The sequence below is a fragment of the Pseudonaja textilis genome, chromosome 1 (assembly GCF_049901715.1).
Source record: "Pseudonaja textilis isolate UNSWEBS1 chromosome 1, rPseTex1.2, whole genome shotgun sequence".
Taxonomy (NCBI): Eukaryota; Metazoa; Chordata; class Lepidosauria; order Squamata; family Elapidae; genus Pseudonaja; species Pseudonaja textilis.
Genome location: NC_141990.1, coordinates 170,109,962 through 170,137,149, shown reverse-complemented (window position 1 = coordinate 170,137,149; position 27,188 = coordinate 170,109,962). Strand labels below are relative to the sequence as shown.

The following is a 27,188-nucleotide window of genomic DNA, read 5'->3' as shown; positions in this document are numbered from 1 at the left end:
CTTTTCCAAGCCTAATTGGTATTGTTTGAAACAAGAATAAGACTCTGGGTAAAATGTTCATCTTGATTGTTGAAATTCTTCCTATTAATGACAATTGTAAGTTCTCCCATTTTTTCAAATCTTGAGCTATCTGTTGTTTAAGTTTAATATAATTATTCTCCTTCAATGTACTACATCTTGATGTCAAATAAATCCCCAGATACTTAACCTTGTTTGTAACTTGAATTTTTAATAGTTCTGCCAGCTCTTCTCTTTGTTTCAGCAACATATTCTTTGACAAAATCTTTGTTTTATCTCTATTTATTTTCAGACCAGCCACCTCCCCATAGGCCTCTATCTTTTCCAACAGCTTCGAGGCTGTTCCTATAGGATCTTCCAAAATAAAGACTAGGTCATCTGCAAAAGCTTGTAATTTGAATTCCTCCTTTTTGATTTTCATTCCTTTTATAGTTTCATCTTCTCTAATGTTTCTATTCAAGACTTCCAAAGTCAATACAAATAACAAAGGCGAAAGAGGACAACCTTAGCAAAATGAATTCTTGTGTGCTTGTTCAAAGGTCAGTCCCTGTGGTCTCTAGTGGAGTTTACTTATTGGTTAAGACATGGAATTGTATGACAGATTGGACAGAAATCTGGTCCCCAGTAGTGTGATCAGGAATGTCCTCAAATGCAGCACAACAGTAGTCCAGCTACACAGGGAGTGTCTGAGACCATGAAGTCTTAACTCTAAAATTACCAGTTTGCATCACTGAATATCAGGTGTAGGATCAGAGCCTGATAATCATGGATGGATGTTCATTGTTTGACTCAAGTTGGACTCAAATTGACTCAACTGAAAACAGGATACTGAACATAGAATGAAGATTAGTAACATTTTGCTGGGGGAACTCTTCTATCAGTACAATCAAAAGAGGGTAAATTCTTTGAATCAACTTTAGAAATTGGACTGAACAGAGCATGGTGGATTGTTACTTACAGTCTCCTGGCCACAGAATTCTTCAGTTGTACCACAATACTAATTTTAACATATTCTTAAAACAATAGTAATTTTGAAGACCTACAAATCAGTTTGGATGCTTACTGTATGATTGATATCTTTTCAATTAAGCTTGCATTGTTTTATCATTTCTTAATTAATAGTGTTTTTAGTTATCAGCATAACAAAATATTAAACATATTTTATGGGATGTATTTTTCAGTTATAGGCGCTACCATTTCAATATGCAGTTATACTGAGAATATTTTGAATATATTACCCCATATTGTTCATGAATTTTTATAATAGTGGTAAAATACTAAATTTAAAAATAGATTTGAAATGGAAGGCATGGATTGCTAAAAAAAACTATTGTGTATTTTTTAAAATAATACTGGGTGCCTGATAATCTCTTTTTTGTGTATAACAGGTGCGATTTTTTTATAAAGGCAAATGGATAGTTATCAAATAAATCAGTTCCGTAGGTATAGGATGATGGTTACTTGACTTGGGTAATAATATATGTATGAAGGATCTAGAAATTATAGTTGACCACAAGTTGATAATGGGTCAGCTGTGTGAATGGATTGGGTAAAGGCAATTTTAGGCTTCATCAGTAGAAGTAAAGTTCCCAAAATATGGAAAGCAATGGTTTCACTATAGTCTTCATTAGTCAGATCTCCACCTTACTGAGTTTAATTTAAAGCACCACACTTTAATATTTAAAGAAACTGAAACAAGTACATGGAAGAACAAGGAGGTACAGAAGGAACTGATGCTTGAGAAAAGATGATTGGGAGGATATTACAGCACTTGTTAAGCAATTGAAAGAATGTAACAGAGAAGATACTTTTCATCCTGGAATTCAGGATGTGGAACAATCTTAAATTACAGAAGATTCCAGTTGAAGAGTTGAAGAAACTTTCTAATAGTAAGAGTGATTCAACAAAGGAGCTAGCTATGAAAGGACATTATGAACTTCTGTTCAGTGGACAAGTTTTAGTAGGGGCTAGACAGCTGCCCATCAAAAATATTTTGAGTTTCGACACTGTCTTAGGAAGGGGCAGGACTAAGTGACTCAACAGTTCCCTTGTAGTTCTAGGATTTTGTGAGCTTGTTCTTGACCATTATATTTGAGAAGCATAGAATGAAACCAATTGACCCTGTCTTGTAGACATTCTCCTAATATTTTTTCTTGCCCAATTTTTTCTCAAGGCAACTCAAAAAACAAGGTTGTGTTATATTATTCAGTGGGAAGGTGCAGGCTTGTAAGGAATGTTTATAGATCAAAATCATTGAGAAAAAGCCAAGCACTCCATATTACAATCAGTTTCTATGTTCCAAAGTTCCTTTGTCATGTTGTTTTATTTATATCTGAAAAGGTAAAAACCTTCCTATGGTGCAAATCTTACTGCAGGGGAGAGTTTTTCTATTGGGAAGTAAATAAGAATATGTCAAATTCTTTTTTCTAATTACTGTGTTAAACAATAGGTGTGCCGACTATTAAGGTGATTCACAATAGAGACGTTTATCTCAGTTTCAGAATCTGATTTCATATAAAACAATCATAGAAATGCAGTAATTCACAGCAAGCTTTTTGTTTAGAGGTTAGCTAATCACGAGGAATCTAGTGCTATACTTTATTGCTCTGAATTACATGTAGGTCTGGAGTGAGTGGGGGAAAACATTGAGAAAAATCTTGATGAATAATATAACTTATGCAATAGTGGAATAATTTCTGTAATTTTTTTCTGTTTCTGCAATCCTCAATGTATTTTCAGTCATCAAATGTGCTTAAGTTTGAGTATTATTATCATTATTATTTTTAAGTATATCACTATTAGGAATAGGACAGGTGGTTTAACATTGAGAAACTGGAACTTTTTTCCAAGGAATATTAAAATAAATATCTACAATATTGTTAAAAAAATCAAGCACCTGCTTTGGAGAAAAAACTGGAATTCCTATAAAAAATGCTCCCTCTATCCTCAGCTATGTCATACAAATTCTCTGCTTTTCTCTTTGATTGGGTTTCCAAATCTGGATTATAAAGTTTAAAAACATACCATTGTGAATGCCAGCCTGAATTCATAGTTCTTCGGTCTCAGACTAATTCTAAGGGTGTAGGGGGTCAATCAAGTCTTTACTTTAATGTGGTCGGACTTGGGTTCTATACTTTAATTTGGTTTAGTTTTGGTTTTAGCTTTTCTTGTAAAGCATAGAAGGGTGGGAGTTGGCCTCCCTTCAGGGAGAAAGCTGTTGCTCAATGAGGAGGTTGCCACTATGGTCATGTTCTGGACCCCAACTTTTTAAAATCTCTTAAGAGACCTTGTCATGCAAGCAGATTGTACCTGGAGAAAATAGTGTCATAGCTAAGAAGGTACAAAACTACAATTATGTCAATGACTGTTGCTTTTTGCCTCTCATATTAACTGGCTTTATTTTAGGGTGGATGACATTCCCCCTGGAATATCTTTGCTTCCTGATAACATTCTTCAGGTTTTGAGGCTCCAGCTGCTGCACTGTGTCCAGAAATTATCAGAAGGGTTGGAAGAGCCACAGCAAGCACTGACACTGCTCCTAGTCAAGTTCTTCATCATTCTTTGCCGGTATCTTTTTTCACCTAATTGTTTTTTCAGAATACAGGGAGTGTCAAGAAAGGGATACCCTATTTCCATTACTCTTCTTTTGATTTTTTTGCTTACTGATTTCTGAGTATACCTGCTCAAGTGCTCCTCTCTTTCTGTATTCTTCCCATTTTTTTTTCATCCCCTCGATCTCTTTTTATTGCTTGGAAGTAATAGCATCAAATTAGTCTGGAAGCTACAACATTGGCTATACCTATGGTAACTGAATTCACATTATCAAAATTGCTGTGCTTTTATCTTGTTTGTATATTCGTTTTTTATATTGTGAACTGCCCAAGTTGATGAGAGCTGGCTGTATCCAATCAACATACTTTAAAAAAAATCATGTTCAGTCATGATTTGATTTATCTGTGGCTTGTTGAAGAAGGCATAATAGGAACCAATTCATGTTAACTCATGTTAAGCCATAAGTTGCTTTCAAAGTAAGATGAGATATCATTCTAAGCCAGAAGTAACCATATTATAATTAGCATAATATGTGGCTTCAGCTATTTAAAATATAACTGGTCATTCTGATATTAACACATTTACTATATCAAGTCTAAGCTTACATAGTGTCATTGTCCAGATCTAAATACTTTACTACTCTGAATTATTTTGAGACTATATTACAAAGAAAGGTGGGATTTTAAAACATGTAGCATCTCATACTTGGCATTTTGGGATATTTAAACATTTGTGTAAGAATAATTTTGGAAATCTCTGTAGTTATTCTTCTCCATCAGTCCTCTGCTATCATACAGTTGCTTCACCTCTTACATGTTTCATTCTGTTTCAGAAATTTAGATAATGTGGAAGAGATTGGGACTTGTTCCTATATTAACCATGTGATTACAATGACCACACTCTACATTCAACAGGTAAATGAATATGCAATGGCCAGAAGGATGATCACAATCTTTGTTAGAACTCTAATGGGGTTAAGCAGTGGGAGCAAACTGAGGCTAAAGTTTATCCTCAGAATAGTCTGTTCACTTGAAAACCAAGTATTAAAACTGAAGTCTGTAATGATGTATATTTAGATATAGACAGGATATGTGTTTCTACAATCATTGCTATGTTTCCTCTTTGTTCTAGTTTTGTGCTTTCCTTTTTCACTACCTTCAAGGTTGCAATTTTGGAAAGGGAAAAGAGGAGAAGTATGTTTATTATTCTAAACTAAGCACAAAAGCATTATTTAAGCACTTCATTTTTTATTTTTGTTGAGAGTCATGTCAGGGAGTGATTGAGATGTCATTATGCAATTTGTGTATTTTATTTATAATTTGTTAGATTAATTATTGTTAGAGCTTCATGAGGGAAAAAGGTGGAATATGAATCTATTAAATAATAATGATTATTTAGTCAGCAGATTGAGTGAGGACTGTATAGAACTTGAAAAATTGTTTATAATCTGCCACAGATGCTGTTCTTATTCTTTGATATACCAGTTAGTTAATTGGTGAGCTCTTGGAGTTTACTGAGAAAGACTTTTGCAACCACATACATCTCAGCAGCCTGTGAATCAAGTGACTGGCTGGCTGGCAGGGAACTCAGTGAGGGGGAGGTTGCCTAAATGTGTCTTTATCCTCCATTTGGTTGAGCTCCACCAGGTCATGACTAATGCAGCCCTTAGAATCAAAACATTTGTCTGATTGTGTTATAGCTAAAACGAAACAAGTAGGATTAAAACCTTTTCATTCTTATATGTTCATAGTGATCATATGCCATGGATTGGTTCACATATAATTTGTGGTTTGTTAGAGTTAGGATTGCTGAACAAGCAACGTGGATACTTTTATACATAGGTAGCAAACTGAAGATGTACAGAATGTTTTTAATTCAAGCCATTAAAAATGTTTGTAAAACACTTCTAAAAGTGTTGATGAAAAACTTGGTTATTACTTCTTTAGCTAAAGACTAAAACAAAAGAGAAAGAAGTGGCAGATCAAACATCTATAGAAGAGTTTGTGCGACACGCGCTGGCTTTTTGTGAAAGTCTTTATGATCCATATAGGAACTGGAGGCAAAGAATTGCAGGGTATGTGAGAATATTATATTAACACTCTGTTCTTGTTATTTTAATGTCTTTAAAATAAAGATGCAAAATATATAATCCTATAAAATGTTAGTGCTAAATAGAAAATACATTAATTAGACAAGGGGATTGGGGCCTCATATAATCTTGCCCGTCAAATTGCCTACACTTGTGATATGCTACCAGAATATCGTATAAGCCTCCCAGTCAGATATATCAGGACCTTCTGTATCATCATCCACCACAGGAGAGACTGAATGAGAGGCTGCACCCAGTTTATGCTATTAATGAGATTAGATGGACCTAATCTTTCTTTAAATTTGAACAGATTATGTCATAAATACTCAAGTTTCTATCTGATGCTGCACTCAGATATTCAGACTGGAAAATAATGGTTACCCATTTTTGAATAAGACAGGACGTTAAACAATAAATTAAAACAATGTTTTAATTCTGGCTTCTTTTAAAACATTTAAAATGGCAGAACGGAGTACTAATGAAATCGTAACAAAAGGCAGAGTATAAATCAAACCAAAGCAAATAAATCAATTAAAATTTTCCTTGTTTGATTGTTCACATCCTGAAGATTCTATAGGAAAAGGCTCCTTTTGGATCTGGGTTCATAGCTATAGGAGTTTGGGTAATAATTTTTTATCATCCAGAAGAAGCCATCACTTCTAGGAGATCAGTAAAGCCCATTGTTTTTGTGAATACTGTGTTTTCTGTTCAGACCATATCAATCTTTATGTGAATAAGATGATATATTTATAAAAGTTGCACTGTTAAAGCCAGATACCCTTAAAGTTTTTGTTTATTAGCTTGATGCAGAAATAACAACCCAAGGGGTATTTTAAGAATGTCATGTGAAAAAAATGTTATACAAATCAATGTATTATTAATAAACCTATGTTTTGTTATACCATAACTAAAATTTGTTTTGAAGCTTTATTATAAATGAATACGTTTTTTCTCTCTCAATATATTATAGGCGTATTCTGAGCACAGTTGAAAAAAGTAGACAGAAATACAAACCAGCTTTACTCACAGTGGAATTTGTCCCTTTCTTTTACCGTGAGTACTTTATTATATTGTCCTACCATTCAGAATTGTTTTAAAGTGAGAACCTTTCAGAAATAAGATTTGTTCCATAGTTTTCCATTTGAAGGTACAGAGTCCTGGTGTTCTCTGAGTTTGGTTTAGCTCTGAGAGCACCAAGGACCCTGCTGTTCAACTCTGAGCTACAAGTATTCTCTTAGATCAGTAATTTGAAAATGATAAGTAATTAAGCAGTTTAAAGATATTATTGACCCAGATGCATTCTGGATAACATAGGTGCATTTTCAATGCTACAGCAATGGGATGTATGCGATAGAAAGTATTTTGCCCAAGCCTCCACCACTCTTGGGGGGGTCCTAGGATACATCACAGCACCCATCCATCTGTATGTGGTATCATTTTTTGAGAGGTCACAAGAGGTGCCCCAGAAACTTGTCATCATATGAATCATTAATGTCGTGTATCTCTTAATGGATCTGTCATGAGTCACAGATTTGCAACTGGCTTAATTGCTGTTTTTTTAAAATTAAAACAGCTTAGATCTGAAATAGGTACTACCAAGAACAGTGATTTTTCATGAAGTGTGAAGAAGACTCATCATCTAAAACTCAGAACCAGTGTAGCAGTCCTTTAAACATTGTGGAAAATGTTGCAGAAATGACTGTTACAAATTATTGGCACAATAATAACAGCACTTTTTGAGAGTAATTGAGTATGCTATATTTCTTTTTTTGAAATCAAGTCTGAAATGTAAGACCCATACATTTCTGGGGAGAAAACCTGTAACCACTGCTGAAGTTGGGATGTAGTTTACAAAAGGCAAAAAAAAAAGAATTTTATTTTTATTATTCATGAGTTAAAATCCCTTTCAGCGTTAATGTGGATCTCTCTATGCTGTTTAACTTGCACAATGAAGCTCTTGAATGCTCTTTTTATTTCAAAACTTGTTTTGCTTTTGATTATACCTCTCTCTTGAAGATTTTAACAGTTTTAACATGCAGGCTTCTGCCGTTACTGGAAACTTCTCAGGATGCTAATTCCAAAAACATAATATGTGGTAGTTTTGGCAGGAGCTAGGTTATGGGTCAATCTATTGCTATGGCAATGATTTCCAGGTTAATGTTTATTACTAAGCAAAAATTATTTAGGTCGGTTCTAATTGCCTTCTATGACATAAGGCTTAAATTTAGATACATTATAATGATTTTTTTTCTATGGCAATTTGAGTCAACATCACGTTTGCCCATAAAACATTAGCCTTCCCAAAAATAATATGGGGAACTATGGCTACTTAAGACATTTCATTATGTTAAACATATTTTATTTAAATATCTAAAAACTGTGTAACCCTTTGAATGGTTTTATCACTTTGACAATCCTGCTAATTTTGGACACAACTTCCACAATCCCTGGCCATTGAGCAGGGTGGCTGGGCCTGTTGGGAATCCAAAGCATCTGAATGATACCATTTTGCTTCCTCCTGGATTATGTCTTTCTGCCAGACTGATGTGAGTCCCCTTTCATTTTCAGTAGGGATCTGAATAAGCATCTGGAGCCTTTCGCTTTGGTTCTAGATTAACTGCACCTTTCGGTGTGAATTTAAAACCAGATAGTCTTAGCTTCAATTAGGGGAGAAAGGTGTCTCTAATTTATAATGGTGGCTTGGTAAACAAGATTTCGTTATATTTTACTAAACTATGGTTAAAAGTGACTTTTATATTTCATTCAGCATTGAGAAAAGTGGACCAATATCTTACAAGATTAATCTGAATATTAGCTATTCAAACTACTCTTAATACTTAACATAATCTTATTTTCCAAACTTACCTAGTATAGTCAAAGTACATTTTATTGTTTGATTAAAAAGATATGTTGTATAAGCTGCCAGTAGAATGAGCAGGAATCTCTCTTGCAGGACGAAATGGCCAAGCTCAATTCTTAGCTTTTCAGTTGTGCCTGCTTTGCCCAGTTAGGGAGGATTGGATTCCCTTGTATTTGTGGCTGCTGTATATGATGAAGGGCTGCAATCTGTAATTCCTTTTCTGATAGTGATTTTTGTGAATAAATACACAAGGAATTTGTTCTTTGCTTTTCAGAGTGTTTTCAAGAAAGTGAGCATCTCAAAGAGAGCCTCAAATGTTGTCTGTTACATCTCTTTGGAGCTATTGTGGCTGGTGGGCAGGTGAGAAAATGTTAACATCCTTTTCTTAATCATTGGGATGTGGGACTTATATCTTTACTGCATCATCACTTTGTGGCTTGTATGTTATGAACACTTTCCCAAAGTGAAGAATTTGGAGTAGAAATAACTAGTTATGACAAGGTAGAGTGTGTAATTGTTAAGTTATGGGACAAACCTTAGTTCAGAGGTAAAATGGACTCATGCTCCTTTAATATTTTGAGAAAGATCCTTTCCAATGGAAACAGAGCTGAGCAATGAAGGTGAACAAAATTGTCGAACATACTGTGATTGAACTCTGTGGTTGAAATTCCATGTGCTAATTGCTTAAAATAATAAAGGAGAGTCTATATCAGTCTGTCATACAATACTTGAGCACCACACTTTTGTTTCCTCTTGCCTGAATTTATGACAGAGCAGCTGAAATTATTCTGAAGAAATGTAAGAAAAACTATACATATTATATGTATGCTAGAATTCAAAGATGCTTTTGTTTAAAATTTTTAATCTTGTTTTTCTCATCAGGACTCAGTTTAACATTAAAGCAGTGCTGCTTAAGATGTTCTAGTAATCAAACTGACTCTTTTCCATTTTTCTTATGTAATCTGATTTCATCCAGTTGCAAAGATGTATAATTAATGAAAATGTTATAAATAGCTTGTCCTAAAAGATGGTTAGGCTGAGACAATATCTTAAGTAAATAAAATAGTGCCATTAGCTCAAAGAGAAAGAATGTGTTATTTTTCCTGATATTGGTGAGCATAATGTACTGGAACCAAAGTAATGTAAAGATATGTGCAATTTTATGTTAATAATTTTTCTACAAGAATACGTTCCCAGAAAAAAAAAGGGGGGGGTGTAACATGTTGCTTCTTTGTATTGACAAAATCCACACCGGACCAAGGGGAGGGGTTCTAACTATCTAAGCTGCATGCCTGGACCTGGAGGTATATGCTTTGAACATCTCCTGGATATCTTCCTTTTCAATAAAGAATTCCTTTTGAAATACCCAGTTTTCAAAAGTTCATTCTTGTTGTCTGAAGGGGAGAGAGTCTGGGCCTTACAGGAAACTGACTTTATATTGTTAGGCAATCGTGTGACTGTCTGAATTTCCAAGATGTCTCATGAGAAAAGCTTTCTTCTGACCCTTAGTGCCTGTGTGTGTGTGTGTGTGTGTGTGTGTGTGTGTGAGAGAGAGAGAGAGAAAGAGAGAGAGAGAGAATGTGAGCAATTGTACTACATGACTCGGTAGACATAAGAATTTTGGGCATCTTTTGTGAGTTTTTTCTTTCTTTTGTGATTGTGTTTTCTTAATAGTTAACATACTATGCAACTTTTGCTTCATTTCCTACACACAAGTAGCAAAACATTGCCTTTGCTCAGCAATTATCACCAAATTTTGATGGCATGAAATTCTAGGCAATCTGAGCATGTTTGATGGTTAGGGTGAAACACAAAACATATCTTCAATCAGTTCGTATGTGATTCCACTGTCAAAGGAAAAAGTACTTTGATATCCAACCACAGGATTAATTTGCTGCTTTTGTCCAAGTTATATGATTTAAAACTTGTTTCATGTGCCTGCTTATACTTCTTAAAAAGGAATTGTTCCTGATTATTTTGATAGTGAAGAACTTTTATTATTAACTTTAGAGAAATGCTCTTCAAGCCATCTCTCCTGCCACCATGGAAGTCTTGATGCGTGTCCTGGCAGATTATGATATGTGGGATAACAGAGACCCAGATGACGTGAGCAGGAAGGCTGATTTGACATTGAAGTGCCTGACGGAAGTGGTGCACATTCTTCTCACTAGTAGTTCAGACCAGCGGCAAGTGGAAACCAGCACCATACTGGAGAACTATTTCAAGCTGCTGAACGCGGATCATGAGGCTTTGCCCAACTCAAGGTCCCGTCAGTGGGAAAGCAGGTTCATTGCACTGCAGATTCAAATGCTGAGTAAGTAACAGGATCCTTTGGGGAGGAGAAAGGGAGGCAGGATGAGATGCTGGAACCACATGTCAGTAGAACCATTTTATTTAGAGCCACAAGCAACATTAAGCAGCTGAAATGTCCATAGCTACAATAAAATGATAGTTCTTCAATAATGTATAGTAAATTATTTTCCCTGATTTTCAGAGGGCATGCCAACTGCAAGGGTATGTAGACCTCTGCACGCAGTTCTTTTTTAAAAAAAACTAGGTGAACAATTACAGTAGAAGGTTTTTTAATTGTGTTGTTTGGGCAGGAATTAAAAACTAGAATTATAAAGTAGGGTTTCTCCTTGCTTTATGATTTCTGGCTTATTAGGAAATATCAATCCAGGGTCCAGTTTTAAATGACACACTAGACAAATTGGTCCTGGGTTGTTAAGAGAACATCACTAGTGAGAGGAACCAAGTGATGTGTTGTGTTCAAAGATGTTAGCATTCTGCAGTGCTGCCAATGCTGCAAGTGTCTCTTTCATGAGGTTCAACTGACTGAGGAGTGAGTGCAATTTCTATCTATTTAAATAATTTAAGTGCTGACTAAATATACAGTAAGAGTGGCTTACTAGAACCAAATTGCAAGAATTGTAATCAGCTAAGTATTCTTTGTCCAGTTCACTCAGAAGAGGCAAATTGAATACCTATTCTCTAGGCAAAAAGATTCCCCACAGGCATTTACCAATTATTTGACAGGCTGGTTTTAGGATTCCAACGGACTGTATTCTTGCATTTCTTTAAAGCAGTGATATTGAGAAGGCAGCTTCAGTTGATGGCTATTTCCTTTTCCTTAGCATGATTTGCAGGATAAAGAAAGTTCAGTAGAAAGTTCCTTCAGATACATTTTTCTGGCTTCTCAAAGGAGAGATATGCAAGCTTCTATCATTCATATTATTGTTTAGATTTCTGGCCTTGAAATGTAAAAAAATGTGCAACATGTCACTGTGTGTGTGAGGTAACTTGACATGAGAGAAAATGACATGTCCAGAATCATCCAATGAACTCCAAGGTCAAGTGTAGGACTGTCATTTCTAGGCTACAAAATCTATAGGGCTATTAGATGTCAGCAGATACAGAAACTGAAAAAAATTCTTTGCAATTTCCTTTCATTAAACCTAATCAGATGAGGTTTGAAGTTGACTTTCCCTGTTACCAGTTTAACATTATATTACTTCTGCTAAATAATCAAAAAAATAGATCAATGTTTTTTTAAAAGGCAGATGGTTTGATGCTGCATGCTATTGTGAATCAGCTATATATATTTTTTGTTTTGTTAGTAAACAAACCTGTTTTAAAAGTACAATTCCATATTGGTGGTAGGAAGAATTGTATATTCATTCCTTACTTTTATAAAAATACATATGCTTACATATGAAATATTACTCCTACATAATTAGCTATTGCCTTTATGTTCCAATTTGGCTTCTTTGAGCCATCTGATTGTCCAATGTAAGAGATGAAGATACATCTTTCTGATCCATTAGAGTTTTTTCTAAATTGTAACATAATTTTAATGGCAAAAAAGTATTTCCTGCTTTTCTTTTTTGCTTGCAAATTATTTCTATTCCTTTGGAGGGAGACTAAAGCTATGTAATTATTTTAAGATATGATCCTTCCTCTTTGATTTTTAGTTTTTCTCTTTTTAAGATGCAATAACTGCTATGTTGGACTGCACAGATCGGCCTGTTCTGCAAGCCATTTTCCTTAATAGTAATTGTTTTGAGCATCTTATTCGACTTCTACAGAATTGCAAGGTAAACAAAAGATTGTAAGAAATATATTCATAATCTTTTGAACATGTATTTTATTACAGTTTTAACAGAACCATTTCAGTTATATTCTAGGAGAAAATCTGATTATTAAATTTAGTTCAAAGAGTGGATCTAATTTACTTCTATGACGATCTAGTTTTAAATAGTTTTTCAGAGGAATGTCTTGTCCTTATAGCACCAGTAGCAGGGAAGAGTATGAATAATAAAGTCTTCTCACAAAGGATTCCTTCCTGATATATCCTTTTTATTTAACCGCAGCACTATATGAATTGAGACAACGTTAGAATTGCACTACAGTTGTAGTGGAAATTATATAGATTGAAGCTTAGTTTATCTAGAAGTCATCCAGTTGGACAAAACATGGATAATGGTGACATGGGTATTAATATTGGAGAAAAGAAGAAAGGAGAAGAATACGTAGCAAGATTTCCTATCTGAAAACCTGGCAGACAATGAAGACCATGCAAAGATCTTATAACTAGAGGGCTAGGGTGCTGCAGAATTTAAGATTTGAGGAAGAAAAAATGCTAAGTGCCTTGGCACCCACATTGCTCTATAGGCAGTTCCTTAAGTGAAGTGCATCTTTCCTGGAATCATACTATAGCCATGGAAGACAACTATGCAATTCCAGGAAAAAATGCAACTGCTTTATGGAATTACAAACAAATACATACTAATCGCTGACACAGGGAGGGAAAACTGATTTGTATCAGAGATTGTTAATTTGTCCCCACACTATGTGGAAAGATTGATAATCAAATACCATACCTGATTCTGCATAGTACAGACAAATGGCATCATTTTTTGTGGCCCTCCAAGGGTCTTTTTAGAGAAATTGGGACCAAATTTTCACCCCATCAGGGGAGCATTTTGTTTGTTGAACTTAAATTCTAAAGGATCTTCTTAAATGTAGAGTTGAAGTTACAATTTGGACTTTCTAATAAATTAGGAACTTTAGCTTTTTGTCATCTTAATATTGTTCTCACTCAATAGGACTTACTTATGGACAGACATGAATAACTCTGGACTTAGTTTTATTTTGTGTGAAAAAAAATATTTCCTTTTGCCTTCACAATAGTCAGTCCTGATATGGAATCCAACATCCATCATGAAATAAAAACCACAATTTATTTCAGCATGTTATTAACAGTGTCATTATTTGCAGTATTTATGAATTTGTTCAATTTGAATTTAACATTAGAGTTAATCAGATAACGAAACTGTATAATTAGCTCCCTTATGGTTTTGGGTTTTATTTCAAAAGACTTTGTTAGATATGTGTTTTGCTGCATAATTGCATATACATAGAGTAAGGGACTGGGGTGAACTTCTATAGGTTAGTCATGCTTCATATCCATGTTGCATTCTGCACACAAGTAGAGGAATGGAGTGAATTAATCTTCATAACCCATGTTGCATGGGTTTTAATCCCAAATAAATCAAGGTTGGCCAGTTTTAGTTTGGAGATCATTGAGAAACCATATTTATCTCTTCTTGGGTTTCTTCCTTGATGAAAGGCAGCATGGTACTGGGTTTTTGTGTGTGGTGCCTATTGATTACCAGTGCTTCTAATTTCTTAGTCATTCCAGAGAATTTAATATGTCATAAAAAATATGCAGGTCATCTTACCAAAGCCTCCTGGTTTTGAGGCAAAATAACCTAACATCCCTTCCCTTTTCAGCCTCAACTATGGCTAGTACTTACATTATATTTTCCCTTAACTAGGTTATGAAATTAAAAAGTAACATGGAATTGCAAATTCTCAATAGGAAGAAACTTTAAATATGTATTAACTGTAAGTACAGCTGTAAACCTTAATTATGGTTGAGATCTCTAGAGGTGCGAAAATAGTCTGTCAGAAAGGAGAGCTGTTGGAGAAAACTATTTTATGGACCATCTTTGCTGAAAACAATGACAATATTTTCCATTCACCTGCTGAATTTAGACACAGGACTTACCTGCAAGTTCGTTATTAATATATTGCTTGGAGGAACAAGGAAGATGAGAAATGCCAGATTTTGGCATTTTTATTTTTTAACTAAATGGATTTTTTAGGACTGCCATCTGACATTTGCTTTTGCTATGAGCTCATTTCGAAAAGAGCAACAAACCTAGAATTATTTTCTTTGAGCAAAGAGAATCCTTACAGTACATGCTATAAATATTCTGGTAATTTGTAGGGGTACATACAACACGTAAGTTATGTTTTGTTTTAAGCTTATATTAAACATGCTGTCAGTCTGTGCTCCATTCAAAATCCAAGAAAGAAATACTTAGACTCCATAGATTAGAGGAAAGATATCTTTTACTGAAATTCGAAGTGGAAGCTACAGGAAGAATTCTGAATCTGAGAAACTAGGCGCGCAGATCACATATACAAAGTGATGGAATTGTTCCCACCCCCCAAGTTCAAAAGATTCTTCCAATTAAAAGTTCTGAATATGATCATGTGGGCATCTTCAGGTGGTGATGAGGCCTCTGTCCGTTGACCTTGACATACTTTGATAAAGATTCGCAGTTGCGCAAAGGAAAGAAAGGTAAGCAAGGAAATAGAAACTTAAGAGCAGGAATTTATACTCCCCCCCCCACTCCTCATTTTTTCAACACAAGAAAGTAACACCTCCAGCTCTCTTCCCAGGCACAACCCCTCCCCCCATTACTCATGGCAGCCAAAAGATGCAAAGCAGTAGAAAAGATCTTGGAGGCTGACATTCGGCCCTCCTAGAAAAAAGACATTAGTCCTGTAAGAGAGAACAACATAAAAACATTGGTTAACAATCATATATATTTCTAGGGTTTATCAGGATACTTTGTGTGAAAGTCTTTGATCAGCTTAGGGGCTCTAACATCCATCTCATTAACCCACTCAGCTTGGGAAGATGGGAAATGTTTCCAAGCTATGAGATATTGGAGGCGACCCCTCCACTTAGGAGAGTCCAAAATCTCTTTAACTTCAAAGTGTTGTTCACCATCAATCAGCAATGGTATAGGAGGATCAGTCTGGGTTGGTCTCAGACCAGAAGTGTGTTCAGGTTTCAACAAACTAACATAGAAAACCGGATGAATTCGTCGAAGAGTTTTTGGTAGTGTCAATTGGACTGTCACAGGATTCACAATTCATTCAATGTGAAAGGACCTACATACTTAGGACCAAGTTTCTTCGACATTTGAGTGGTTTGTAAGTATCTGGTGGACAGGAAAACTTTGTCTCCCACTTGATAGGACTTCTTTGAGGCTCTCTTTTTATCTGCAAATTTCTTATGGGACTGATGGGCGTCATCTAATGCTTTGCGAGCAACTGGCCAGTTAAGCTGAGTTGAGATATCCATTTGTCTAGTGATTGGATGTTAGGCTTTTCACGAGGAAGCTCAGGAATGGGCACAAAGTCTTGTCCCAACGCCACTTTAAAGGGGGTGAACCCGGTACTACTATGAACAGAATTGTTGTATGCCACCTCAGCAAACGGCAATAAGTCAGCTCAATTATCATGTTGATAATTTATGTAACATCTGAGGTATTGTTCTAGCACAGCATTAGTTCTCTCAGAGACCCCATTGGTTTGGGGATGGTGGGTGGAGCTTAAGCCCTGGGCGGAGCCTATCAACTTCAAGAACTCCTTCCAAAAGTTCGAGGTGAATTGAACCCCTCGGTCAGAAATTATACGTTCAGGGAAACCATGCAGTCTATAAACGTGCAGTATGAACAGTTTAGCCAATGATTTTGCAGAAGGAATCTTAGAGCAAGGTATGAAATGCACTTGTTTGGAAAACAAATTGGTTACTACCCGAATAACTGTGTTTCCGGCACTCTTGGGTAACTCTACTATAAAGTCCATAGAGATTTCCTTCCAAGGAGCTGTTGGCCTGGCCACATTTTGTAACAGACCTGATGGCTTGCCAGGGGGCCTTTTTGCTGAAGCACAGACTGAGCAGCTAGCCACATGAGTCTCAATGTCCTTTTTCAACAAAAGCCACCAGAATTGTTGCTTAACGAGGTGTAAGGTTTTCACAAAACCAAAATGACCAGCCACTTTGGAGTCATGGGCCTGTTGCAATACTTGGCTTCTCAATGACCCTGGCACGTACAGTTTCGCCCCCACCCAGGCCAAGCCATCACTAACACTACAGTTATTTGAATTCGCCAGTAACCACTCATCCAGTTTCAGGGCTTCCTTTAATTGTACTGTCAAATCACTCGACAAATCCGCTTCTTGCTTCTTCTTTTGCGCTCTAGTGACCACCGGGGTGGCCAGCTGTTTGGTAGAAACAATTGGCCGTATCACTTCCTGACGAACACTGTTGTACTGAGGCAGTCTAGATAAAGCATCCACCATAAAATTCCTCCCCCCCGGAATGTACTTTAGTGAGAAATTGAACCGTTTAAAATACTGGGCCCACCGAACTTGCTTAGGAGACAGTTTTCGAGGCGTTTTTAAGGCCTCCAAGTTCTTATGGTCAGTCCAAACCTCAAACGGGTGTTTCGCTCCTTCCAAGAAATGTCTCCATGTCAGTAGAGCCCAGCGAACTGCAAAAGCTTCCTTTTCCCAAACAGTCCATCTTCTTTCGGTTTCAGTCAGTTTACGGGAGGTGTAGGTGCAGGGTTGCAGAGTTCCCTTTTCATTGATTTGAAGTAAGACCGCCCCAACTGCTACATCACTCACATCAGCTTGGATCACGAACAGGGCATCCATGTCCGGGTGCTTTAGCACTGGTTCTGCAGTGAACAGTTGCTTCAACTTTTCAAAGGCTGCTTGGCACTCCATGGACCACTCCAGCGGTTTACTGGGCTTCAGTTTCGTCTCCCCTTTGGTTTTCAAGAGATTGGTGATAGGCATTGCTATCTTAGCAAAGGACGGGATGAATTGTCGGTAGAAGTTGGCAAATCCTAAAAAGCTTTGAAGTTGTTTTTGGGTGCGCGGGGGGGGGGGCGCACTCCAACACCGCCCGTACCTTCCCTGGATCCATTTCGATACCCTCGTGTGAAATGCGATACCCCAAATAGTCAATTTTCTCTTGATGGAATTCACATTTGGACAGTTTAGCATACAATTTAGCGGCTCGCAGTTTCTATAGCACTGAACGCACCAGTCTCACATGTTCATCCCGAGTCTCTGTGTAGATAAGGATGTCATCAAGGTAAACCAAAACCCCCTTGTATAAATGTTCGTGTAGCACTTGATTGATCATTTGCATGAATACGGCTGGGGCCCCCTGTAGGCCAAAAGGAAGAACATTGAACTGGAAACAACCCATCGGGCAATTAAAAGCGGTCTTCCACTCATCCCCTTCTTTAATTCGGATTCGGTAATATGCTTCTCTCAGGTTCAATTTCGTGAAAATTTTCCCTTTAGCCAGGTGGGCTAACATGTCCTTCATCAGGGGGAGGGGGTACATGTTTTCCATGGAAATTGCGTTCAGGTTTCTATAGTCCACCACCAAATGCTTGGAGCTATCTTTCTTTTCATGGAACAACACTGGGGCCGCTACCCGAGATCTAGCGGGTTGGATGAAACCATGTTTCAAATTTTTATCAATAAACGATCTCAGCTCTTCCAATTTCTGTGGTATCATCGAATATAGCTTCGGTTTTGGGAGCGTCACCCCTGGCAGAATTTCAATGCTACAATCTGTTGACCGATGAGGAGGGAGCTCATCTGAAGCCTTTTCGCTGAACACTTCTTTTAAGTCCCAATATTCTTTCGGAATTTTTTCCTCCCCCTACAAGTTTTCAGTACCTGTGGAGGCTAACTCAACCGGATTCTGAAGCTCCTGCTGGGATTTCCCCTCCCCTTCCAGCCGCTGATTAGTGCGTATGTGCAGTGACCCCTTCCTCCAGTTCACATGGGGATTCCATTTGCGGAGCCAGGGCAATCCTAGTATTAACGGTTGCTCCATCCCAGGGGCCAAAATAAAACACGAAGTCTCTTTATGCTCCCCCATGGTCATCTCTAGGGGTTCCGTTATGAAGCGTGCAGGGCAACCCCCCCGCCACTGATTCATCCAATTGGCAAAAGGCTATGGGCGTTTCTAAAGTTCTCAGTCTGATTCCCATCTCCTCAACTACTTTCATGTTGATTACATATCTTGTGCACCCAGAGTCTAGCAAGGCTAACATCTCCCCTTCGGTCCCTGAAATGGGTGCCCTTAATTTTACTGGAATGGTCATGGGGCCCTTATTTGGACTTACCAGGAAGTCATCTTCCGAGTCAGAATCACTCTCTTCAAGGAAGGTTGGAGGTCCCAGCTCCTCTCCTGTCGGAGGGGCAACCTCTACAACCTCCCCGTCTTTAGTGCGGTTTCGTGAGGCTTGGCTGGGGGGGTTTCAGGTTTCCTCCCTCCTCTCTGCGCCCCCTTTGGATCCAACTTGACCCTGCAGTCTGCAATCCGGTGGCCCTCCTTTCCACATCGAAAACAGGCAGTGGATCTGGGTCTTGCCATCCTCCTCCTCTCAGAGGCTTAGGGGGCTCTTGGAAGCATGGGTGGGATGGCTTGCTCCACCCAGAACCCCCCCTGTGTCTGCTTCGGGTCAAATCTATCTCCACTTCTGCCAGCAAGTACCACAGTTGCAAATCACTAGGATCTCTTCTGGAGATACACATCTGGTATACGTCTTCATTTAGACTATCTTTGTAGGCTTCTATCAGGGCTCCCTGGGACCAGCCTCGGATGTGGTATGCCAGCTGTCTAAACTCTTGGGTGTAGTCAGCCACTGACCTCCTCCCTTGATTTATGGTTTTCATCCTGATCCTGGCCTTTCTCTCCGCTCGTGGGTCCTCAAATCTTGCCCACAACGCAGTCATGAATACGTTATAATTCCGCAGTTGGGGGGAGTTATCATTATACAAAGTCACCATCCACTCTGCAGCTATTCCCTCCAGGGCCCTGGTAACACATCTTACTTTGGCTGCTTCAGAGGTGAACTCCTCCCCCATATTCCTCCATATAGCTCCAAACTTGTGCTAGGAAGAAACCCAAGTCTTTGGGATTTCCTCCAAATTTCACCTCTAACGGAGGCAGCTTGGGAGCTATGTGTCTTCTAGGAATCACACCTCCCGTTGGGGGCCCTGGGGCTGCAGCCGGTTGCTGTGCTGGTGCTGGCTGAGCTATGGGGGTGGGGGCAGCCTGGCTGTCTCTGGCTGAACTTGCTCCCCCTTCCCCCTCATACCTTGGAGCGACATGAGGCTGGCCAAAAGCTTCATTAAGGAGCTGCCTGGCTTGATCCAGCAAAAATTCTCTCTTTTCCTTCTCTTGCCATGGCTCGTCTCTCCCACACCTTCGGGTCGTGGTGATTCCGGGGGAGGGGAGGCTCTTCGGGATCTCTCCAGCCGACACCCAACGACCATCTGGGCCTCTCAGCTGGAACTTCCTCCAGAGTAAGATCGGCTAGCAATTCGGCTGCTGGCACCTCCGGTATCAGCGACTGCCCCCCCACAGCTCCCAGGTCGTCCTCATCACTAGTTGGAGGTGACATGATGTAAAACCCCCTTGGAAGAAAACTGGATATTTTCTCTGGGTGGGCTGGTGAGGAGATTCAGAATAATGTCAGTCTGTGCTCCATTCAAAATCCAAGAAAGAAATACTTAGACTCCATAGATTAGAGGAAAGATATCTTTTACTGAAATTTGAAGTGGAAGCTACAGGTAGAATTCTGAATCTGAGAAACTAGGTGCGCAGATCACATATACAAAGTGATGGAATTGTTCCCACCCCCCAAAGTTCAAAAGATTCTTCCAATTAAAAGTTGCGAATATGATCATGTGGGCATCTTCAGGTGGTGATAAGGCCTCTGTCCGTTGACCTTGACATATTTTGATAAAGATTCGCAGCTGCGCAAAGGAAAGAAAGCTAAGCAAGGAAATAGAAACTTAAGAGCAGGAAATTATACTCCCCCCCCACTCCTCATTTTTTCAACACAAGAAAGTAACACCTCCAGCTCTCTTCCCAGACACAACCCCTGCCCCCGTTACTCATGGCAGCCGAAAGATGCAAAGCAGTAGAAAAGATCTTGGAGGCTGACACATGCATTTTGAAATATATTCAAGTTGGCTGGATTCTGACAAGAAAACTGGAAGATATTTAAATGTTTCGACCATGGGACAGTAGGAACTTGGAACAAACTCTCCTCCATTGTTTTTCATCCTAGTGCCATAAAAGTACTGGACTGATCTAGGATTTTATTTCAGTGAAGATTTCCTTTACTGTTTTTTTTAAAAAATGCTGAGCTAATCTCAGTAACATTCTTTCAGGTAGCAACTAATATCTCCTTAAGGTAAAAAAAAAAGTCAGCCATGCAGGCAAAATCAGTTAACAGGTTTGTGGTATCTTTAGTTCACAGCCTACCTCTTAGGCACAGTGCCATTAAGTCAGCAACCTGTTGTTCCCTGGCAACTGTGTTTTCCATATCCCATTAATTTGACATGGAGAGATTATTCTCCAACATTGGGTTGTCTAGATGTGTTAGACATCTCCTCTTTCTCATTATATGCTGATTGGGGATGATGAAGTTTGTTGCCCAATGTATTACCAATTTGGCAACTTTAAGATATATGGACTTCAACTCTCAAAATTCCTCAGCCAGCACATTGCCTGGAGAATTCTGGGAATTGAAGTCCATACAACTTATAGTTGCCAAATTTGGAATATACAGATATTGAGGTTAAGGAAAGCTATGAATTTATTACACTAGCTGTTGTGAGCTAACTAATACTTCTGTTACCATTATTCTTATCTCCCATTTTAACAGCTATTTTTAAATGCTAATAATAAGTTGGCAGACAAGAATGAGAAAGACCATGCCAACAAATTGCTGGCAGAAATGAATCAGGAACAGGTATCTCCTGCGAGTTCCGTTCTGTTCTTAGCTGAAGGTCCTCATGCAGGTGGTTATGAACTGTTTCCTGGACTTCACTTTGAATATGCTTCCTGAAAGAACTAGATGAGTTTTGACTTATTCACATGCAACATTCACACAAAATTTATTATTTTAGTTAACCCAAAACCCATGTGTTAAATCTAAATTTCACTGTGCTTCGAGATACGAAGTATCTAATCCATATAATACTCCATGTCTTTTTTCTAAAACTGAGGAAAGTGAAGTCCAAGAATGGAATTCAAATTTGAAAACAATCAACTGGGTGATTCTTGTTTTTATTTTGTTACTTGTCCCTCCTTTCTTGACTCTCTCCCTCCACTCTTTCATCTGTTTGTCTGTGCACTGTGGTGTAACTTTCTTGAATCTTTCTTGAAATCTTGATTCTGTTGCCCAAAGATTAGAGTTCATATTTCAATGGACAGTCTGAATCTGAGAAGGGAGATCTAATTGATAGATTTATTTTTTAACATTTCCTTTGATATTTATGAAGAACTGAACAATGTCAGTTCTATTTTTTTTGCTTCTTTAATAAAAGATATAGAGGCCTCAATATAAAAAGTTTGCATATAGTTAAAAGTTAATGTAAACAATGCCTGAGAAACTTCAAGCATTATTGCAAAGTATTGCAAATAATACATTACAATACAATAATGTATTACACTGCAGATGAAATAGTCTTTATTTATTGTTCAGGCTCACAAATTAACCAACGGATTTGAAGGACAATATACAAATATATTTTAAACAGTAAAACTGTCTACTAATAAGATAAAGAAATCAAAATATTTATAGTTCTTTTGAAAGGAAAATACTGTGATATTGCTTGTGAGGAATGGGCTTGTGAAGTAAATATATAATTTAAATAAGGAATTAATTTATGTACACTTTAATACTACCCCAACTATCCACTAAGACCGAACTGTTTCTCACCAACGTGTGACAAAATTTGTTTGATAAGAAGCTCCAAAGATCTCCCTTTTTCATACCACTCTTTTGAGGTTGTCCATTTAAAACATGAAATTGTCCATTTAAAGCATGAGGAAAAGCTGTCCATCAGATTGTCTTAAATAAGTACATGTGAAGGGTTCTGTTCTCCTTGAAATGGCTTCCCGTCTCTTTTGTCTTCCTGCTTATAGGTTGTGCTATCATAAAATCCAATTCTTTTTCTGGGTTGATGATTGGGAAGCATGCCAAGGAACATTTTTCTTCATTGTGGCACAAAAAAGGGTGGAGTGTGCTCATTGGAGTGTCAAATTTGTCCTTATATGCCTAATGTGTTGTATCTTTTTGGGGGTTTTAGGTATTCCAGGGGCAACTGGACCGTTTGGCAGTATCAGCTATTCAGGCTCTCACAGCGGTGATGCACAGCTCTCCAGCTGCCAAGGTCAGCATGGCTTCCTCAGAGCAGTTGGAATTCTTGTCGTTGGGTAGCTCTTTTATTGTACTTGCTGAAATGATGAGGACTAACAATAGTGCATATTATAGTTTGAAACAAAGTACAGAAAATGCAGCCAAACAAATGGCAGTACAGTGAGGCAATGCTACTAAGGCAGATCTCACCATTTAGCAAAATGAAGGGGACTAGATTGGATGGCAGGTGTGGTAATTTTTAAATTATGAAGAAGTATTTTAAGAAATCTAGCCCCTCAACAAAAGATCTAGGTTATAACTTTTCATCTTAATATGATAGTATACAAATGTCAGGCTGTGGTTTGTTTTATTCTTATATGGTAGCAGAGCATCTAAAAATTATGTTCTTCGTCTGTTCTTCACCTGTGGAGTCACTGTATGTCAATGTTTTGCTTCAGTGTCTTATTCTGCCACAGGATGTTTACAGTTCAACTGATTATCACTAGATCTTTTTTGGCAATCTCCTCTCTTTCAGATAGACAGCCTTCACTTTGGCTAGATAGGATGTGTTATTTACGATTCTAAAAAGCCAATTCAATGGCATTCCTCTGCAGAATATCTTTGTTCTTGCCCACTAAAGGAAGTTGAATCAATTGCCCATATCTTCTGATCCTCCCCTTTTTACTCTCTTGAGAACAAAGACCTGATCTCTCTTTTCTTGCAATATGTGGTGGAAACTTGGAACATAACATTCTTGCCCATCATCATTTAGTGGATAACTTAGTAATGACTTTCAGGGACCTAGTAAAAATGTTCCCAACTTCAATTGTATGACAGCTCAGCTTTCCTACCCTGATATTGAATCTGATTATTTTACTATACTTATCTGGGGTAATTCTTGACCATGTCAACCTTTAGTTATTATAATGAGTGTTTGAATATCTCAGTAGCTGTTTATAGCAAAGCACAATCACATTAATTTAACAAGTAAATACCTTTGCCATTTGAATTCTTTTGAACTCCTACTCCTGTAATCTACTTTTTAAACCTTTTCCTTTGTTCTATGCAACTTTCTTAGTCATTTTCTATCCTATTTGTATTTTTCAACTCTGAAAACATTTGTCAAGAAAATGCATTCAACTTTGGCTATTGACCATACTAAAAGTGGCTGCTATTAGTATTATATTAACTAATGGGGGGAAATTTGGTTTTATATTGATTACTAAGAAAAAGCAAGTTGATTGAATTTTGATTCCATATATATTAGAATTCCCTTAAAATATGACAGGCTGACAAAGTTGTGAAAATGCACATATGGGAGCACGTATATAAAGTATGCATGCTTATACTAATGGAATTTGAATTGATACATATTTATTATTTGTTATGAATAAACATTGCCTTTCTTAGCTATATGCTGCTAATATATATTGATGGTTTTACTCTTTAGGAAGTGTTCAAAGAACGAATTGGTTATGCCCATATATTTGAAGTTCTAAAATCTATGGGTCAGCCTTCACAGGAACTACTTGAAGAACTTCTGAATATGGTGTGGTATTTTTCTTGTTTTGAATATAATTTTAAACCTATGTTAAATTATTGCAATCAAAACAACAGAGAATTTTCTGCCACTTTAAAGGTTAACAAGATTTAGTTTTGATACTTCCAAATTATGTGACAAGTTGCTTGAGATATAACCTACAATTTGCATACACACACACACAGAGGAATAAATTAAAATGACAACGTTAGTTTGTTTTGCAAACTAATGAAACAGGACTTGGTTGTGTCTCTTATCTTAGTTACAGTTTGGATTTGCATAAGAATGTCCCTTATTGCTATTTAATTCCAGTTCTTTTCTTTTTTTGTTTAATGGCTTTTATGAATTCATAAAATTATGTACTTATATGTAAACATATGTACTTTATATGCATAGGCATGTGTAAGTGTTCTGCTCATTCAGGGATCTTGTTAACAGTTAAATATTCCACATTATCTAAACCTCTCTTACTTTATTGCAGCAGATAAAAAATTAAAAAGTATCATTTTAAAGGCTTACTAATATGTAAACTTTGTAGAGTTAGACAATCCAATAATAGAGATCTGTCAAACCTCAGTAAAAATTATTGCTGGAGAAAAATCAATATATCTTTGAGGGGCCACAAGATTCCTTACAGTATTCTGTCTTAAAAAATATTGTTGTTAAGCAGAGTTTCTACATATGTCAAGTGCTTGTAGTAATCTTTAATTTGCTTTTCACCAAGGCGGTTGAAGGTGACCATGGATCAGTTGGAATGTTGGGCATAAGCAACGTTCAGCCTTTGTTGCTGCTAATCCAATGGCTTCCAGAGATGGAGTTACATGATCTCCAAATCTTAATTTCAAATTTGCTGAAGCGGATTTGCTGTATTAACAGGCAGAGTCGTGCAATTTGTGTCAACACAAACATGGTCATCCGTATCATTGAAACACTCAACAAGCACCCTCAACTCCATGGAGCTTGTGCTGAGAATCTGATTGCCCTCTTGGGTTCTTTGGGGAGCCTGTCAGTGAGCTCTGAAGAACTGCATGAACTGATTCAGCTGCTAAGGACTAAGGACTCAAAGCTGGCTCATCCGTACATTGTTCCTGTGATGCGTGCAATTCTCACAATGGCTCGAAAGCAAAGCTTGGACAACGCCTTGCAGTATTTTGACTTGTCCCATAGCATGGCAGGCATAGCAGTGCCGGCTATTCACAAGTGGCCAGGTTCTGCATTTGCTTTCAATGCATGGCTTTGCCTGGATCAACATCAAATGATTCCAGATGCTAGCAGCAAGGGTGGCAAGAGGAAGCAACTTTACAGGTATGGCTTCCAGGATGGAAAGGTGAAGAATCTGCCTAAGTTCAGTGACATTTCCTGGGTGGCCTAAATGATGAGTATATTTTTTGGTCTTACTAATTTTCTGTGTGTATCCTATACTGCATTGTCCTAATCAAATATTATTGTTGTTTGAAACAAAGAAAGCTAGACTTCTTCAAAGGATGTCCCAAATAGCATACTCTGTGATTACCAAAGTTAGGAGTTTCTAATGAATTCTTAATTAGTTTTCTAAGACTCCAAAAGTATAATGGTAATTGCAGTAGGTAATAATAAAAATAATGGCAACTTCAATGTATAAGACCACCTAATAAAAATGACTTGCCCATACAGTGGATTAAAAGCATAATAAAAAACTAAACAATTCTAAATATGGGAATAATAGTGCATTGGGGAAATACACAGAAAAATACAATCCCCCAAAACCATTCAAGTGGAATAAAAACTTGCCCTAGGTAATTAAAAATTAATACAGGAAAATTGGCTAGAAGAAGAAATGGTGTTTTCATTTGTATTTTTTAACAGTTGTACAATAAACAATTGGGGGTGATATTTCTTAGAAAATGTTTCTGAGTTATTTAAACCTAAAGTATATACAAAGATATTATTATATGAGGATATATACAAATAATGTACAGATATACATACTTCTCAGTGGTGCGATTCAAAAAATTTTACTACCGGTTCTGTGGGCATGACCTGGTAGGCGTGACAGGGGAAGGATAATGTAAAATCTTCAGTCAGAGGTGGCATTTGCCAGTTCTCCGAACTACTCAAAATTTCTGCTACCAGTTCTTCAGAACTGGTCAGAACCTGCTAAATACCACCTCTGGTACTTCTACAAAATGTCCTTCTACAAATTGCCAGAGGATATATTTATGTTCAATGGCATATTGTTTATAATACAATGTTTGGAATTTAATGTGGATTACTGGAGATGAGTGCCATTTACTGAAGTAGGATCATAATTTACTATATATTTATGCATTTTAAAGCTGCTTTAAACTCACAGTTTCTATGCCTTAAAATAAAATATTTTATAAAGAGAAATTATAGTGGCACCTAAGGTTGGTACTATGGTTACCTGCAACAAATTTATAGAAACAGACAGGTCACCTTCTGAGGAACTTGGGTGTGCAGCAGGGTAGGATCTCTGATAAACTGTTCCATAGCATAGTATCAGTGATGTGAATAATTGTGACAGCCTCTCCCACCCCTTCACAAAAAAAAGTTAAGTGTGACTATCTGAGAATAAAGATGCCCTATTCTCTAAACCAGGCTTAAAGAACTGTTGATCACTGGGCTTCGGTTTTGGCTATAGGGTACAGAGAACTGTGAGAGGGATGTTCGGAGCTCTCCTTACTTGCCAATTCCATTATTGCTTTGCTAAGTGAGTTATGAATCTACGTATTTGTTTCTGAGTCTATGGGTGAATGCCTTTTCATATTTTGTCTGAGAGCTTGCCTGCTCAAAAAT

At 37.4% G+C, this 27,188-nt stretch overlaps 1 protein-coding gene across 7 annotated transcripts in view; it reads left to right on the top strand.

Moving 5' to 3' along the window:
- The window catches only part of NBEAL1 (neurobeachin like 1), a 120,415-nt gene that overhangs the window by 23,120 nt on the left and 70,107 nt on the right, over positions 1–27,188 (top strand). For 4 of the 7 annotated variants that reach the window (XM_026696757.2, XM_087915267.1, XM_087915317.1 and 1 more), the window contains exons 4-14: positions 3,424–3,585; positions 4,403–4,484; positions 5,517–5,644; positions 6,630–6,712; positions 8,794–8,879; positions 10,530–10,833; positions 12,507–12,613; positions 21,374–21,460; positions 22,803–22,886; positions 24,303–24,401; positions 25,117–25,697. In XM_026696757.2, coding sequence (XP_026552542.2) covers positions 3,424–3,585; positions 4,403–4,484; positions 5,517–5,644; positions 6,630–6,712; positions 8,794–8,879; positions 10,530–10,833; positions 12,507–12,613; positions 21,374–21,460; positions 22,803–22,886; positions 24,303–24,401; positions 25,117–25,697 — 1,803 coding nt within the window. The remainder of the gene's footprint in view (positions 1–3,423; positions 3,586–4,402; positions 4,485–5,516; positions 5,645–6,629; positions 6,713–8,793; positions 8,880–10,529; positions 10,834–12,506; positions 12,614–21,373; positions 21,461–22,802; positions 22,887–24,302; positions 24,402–25,116; positions 25,698–27,188) is intronic. The other 3 variants (XM_087915547.1, XM_087915492.1, XM_087915615.1) reach the window with 2 other exon arrangements.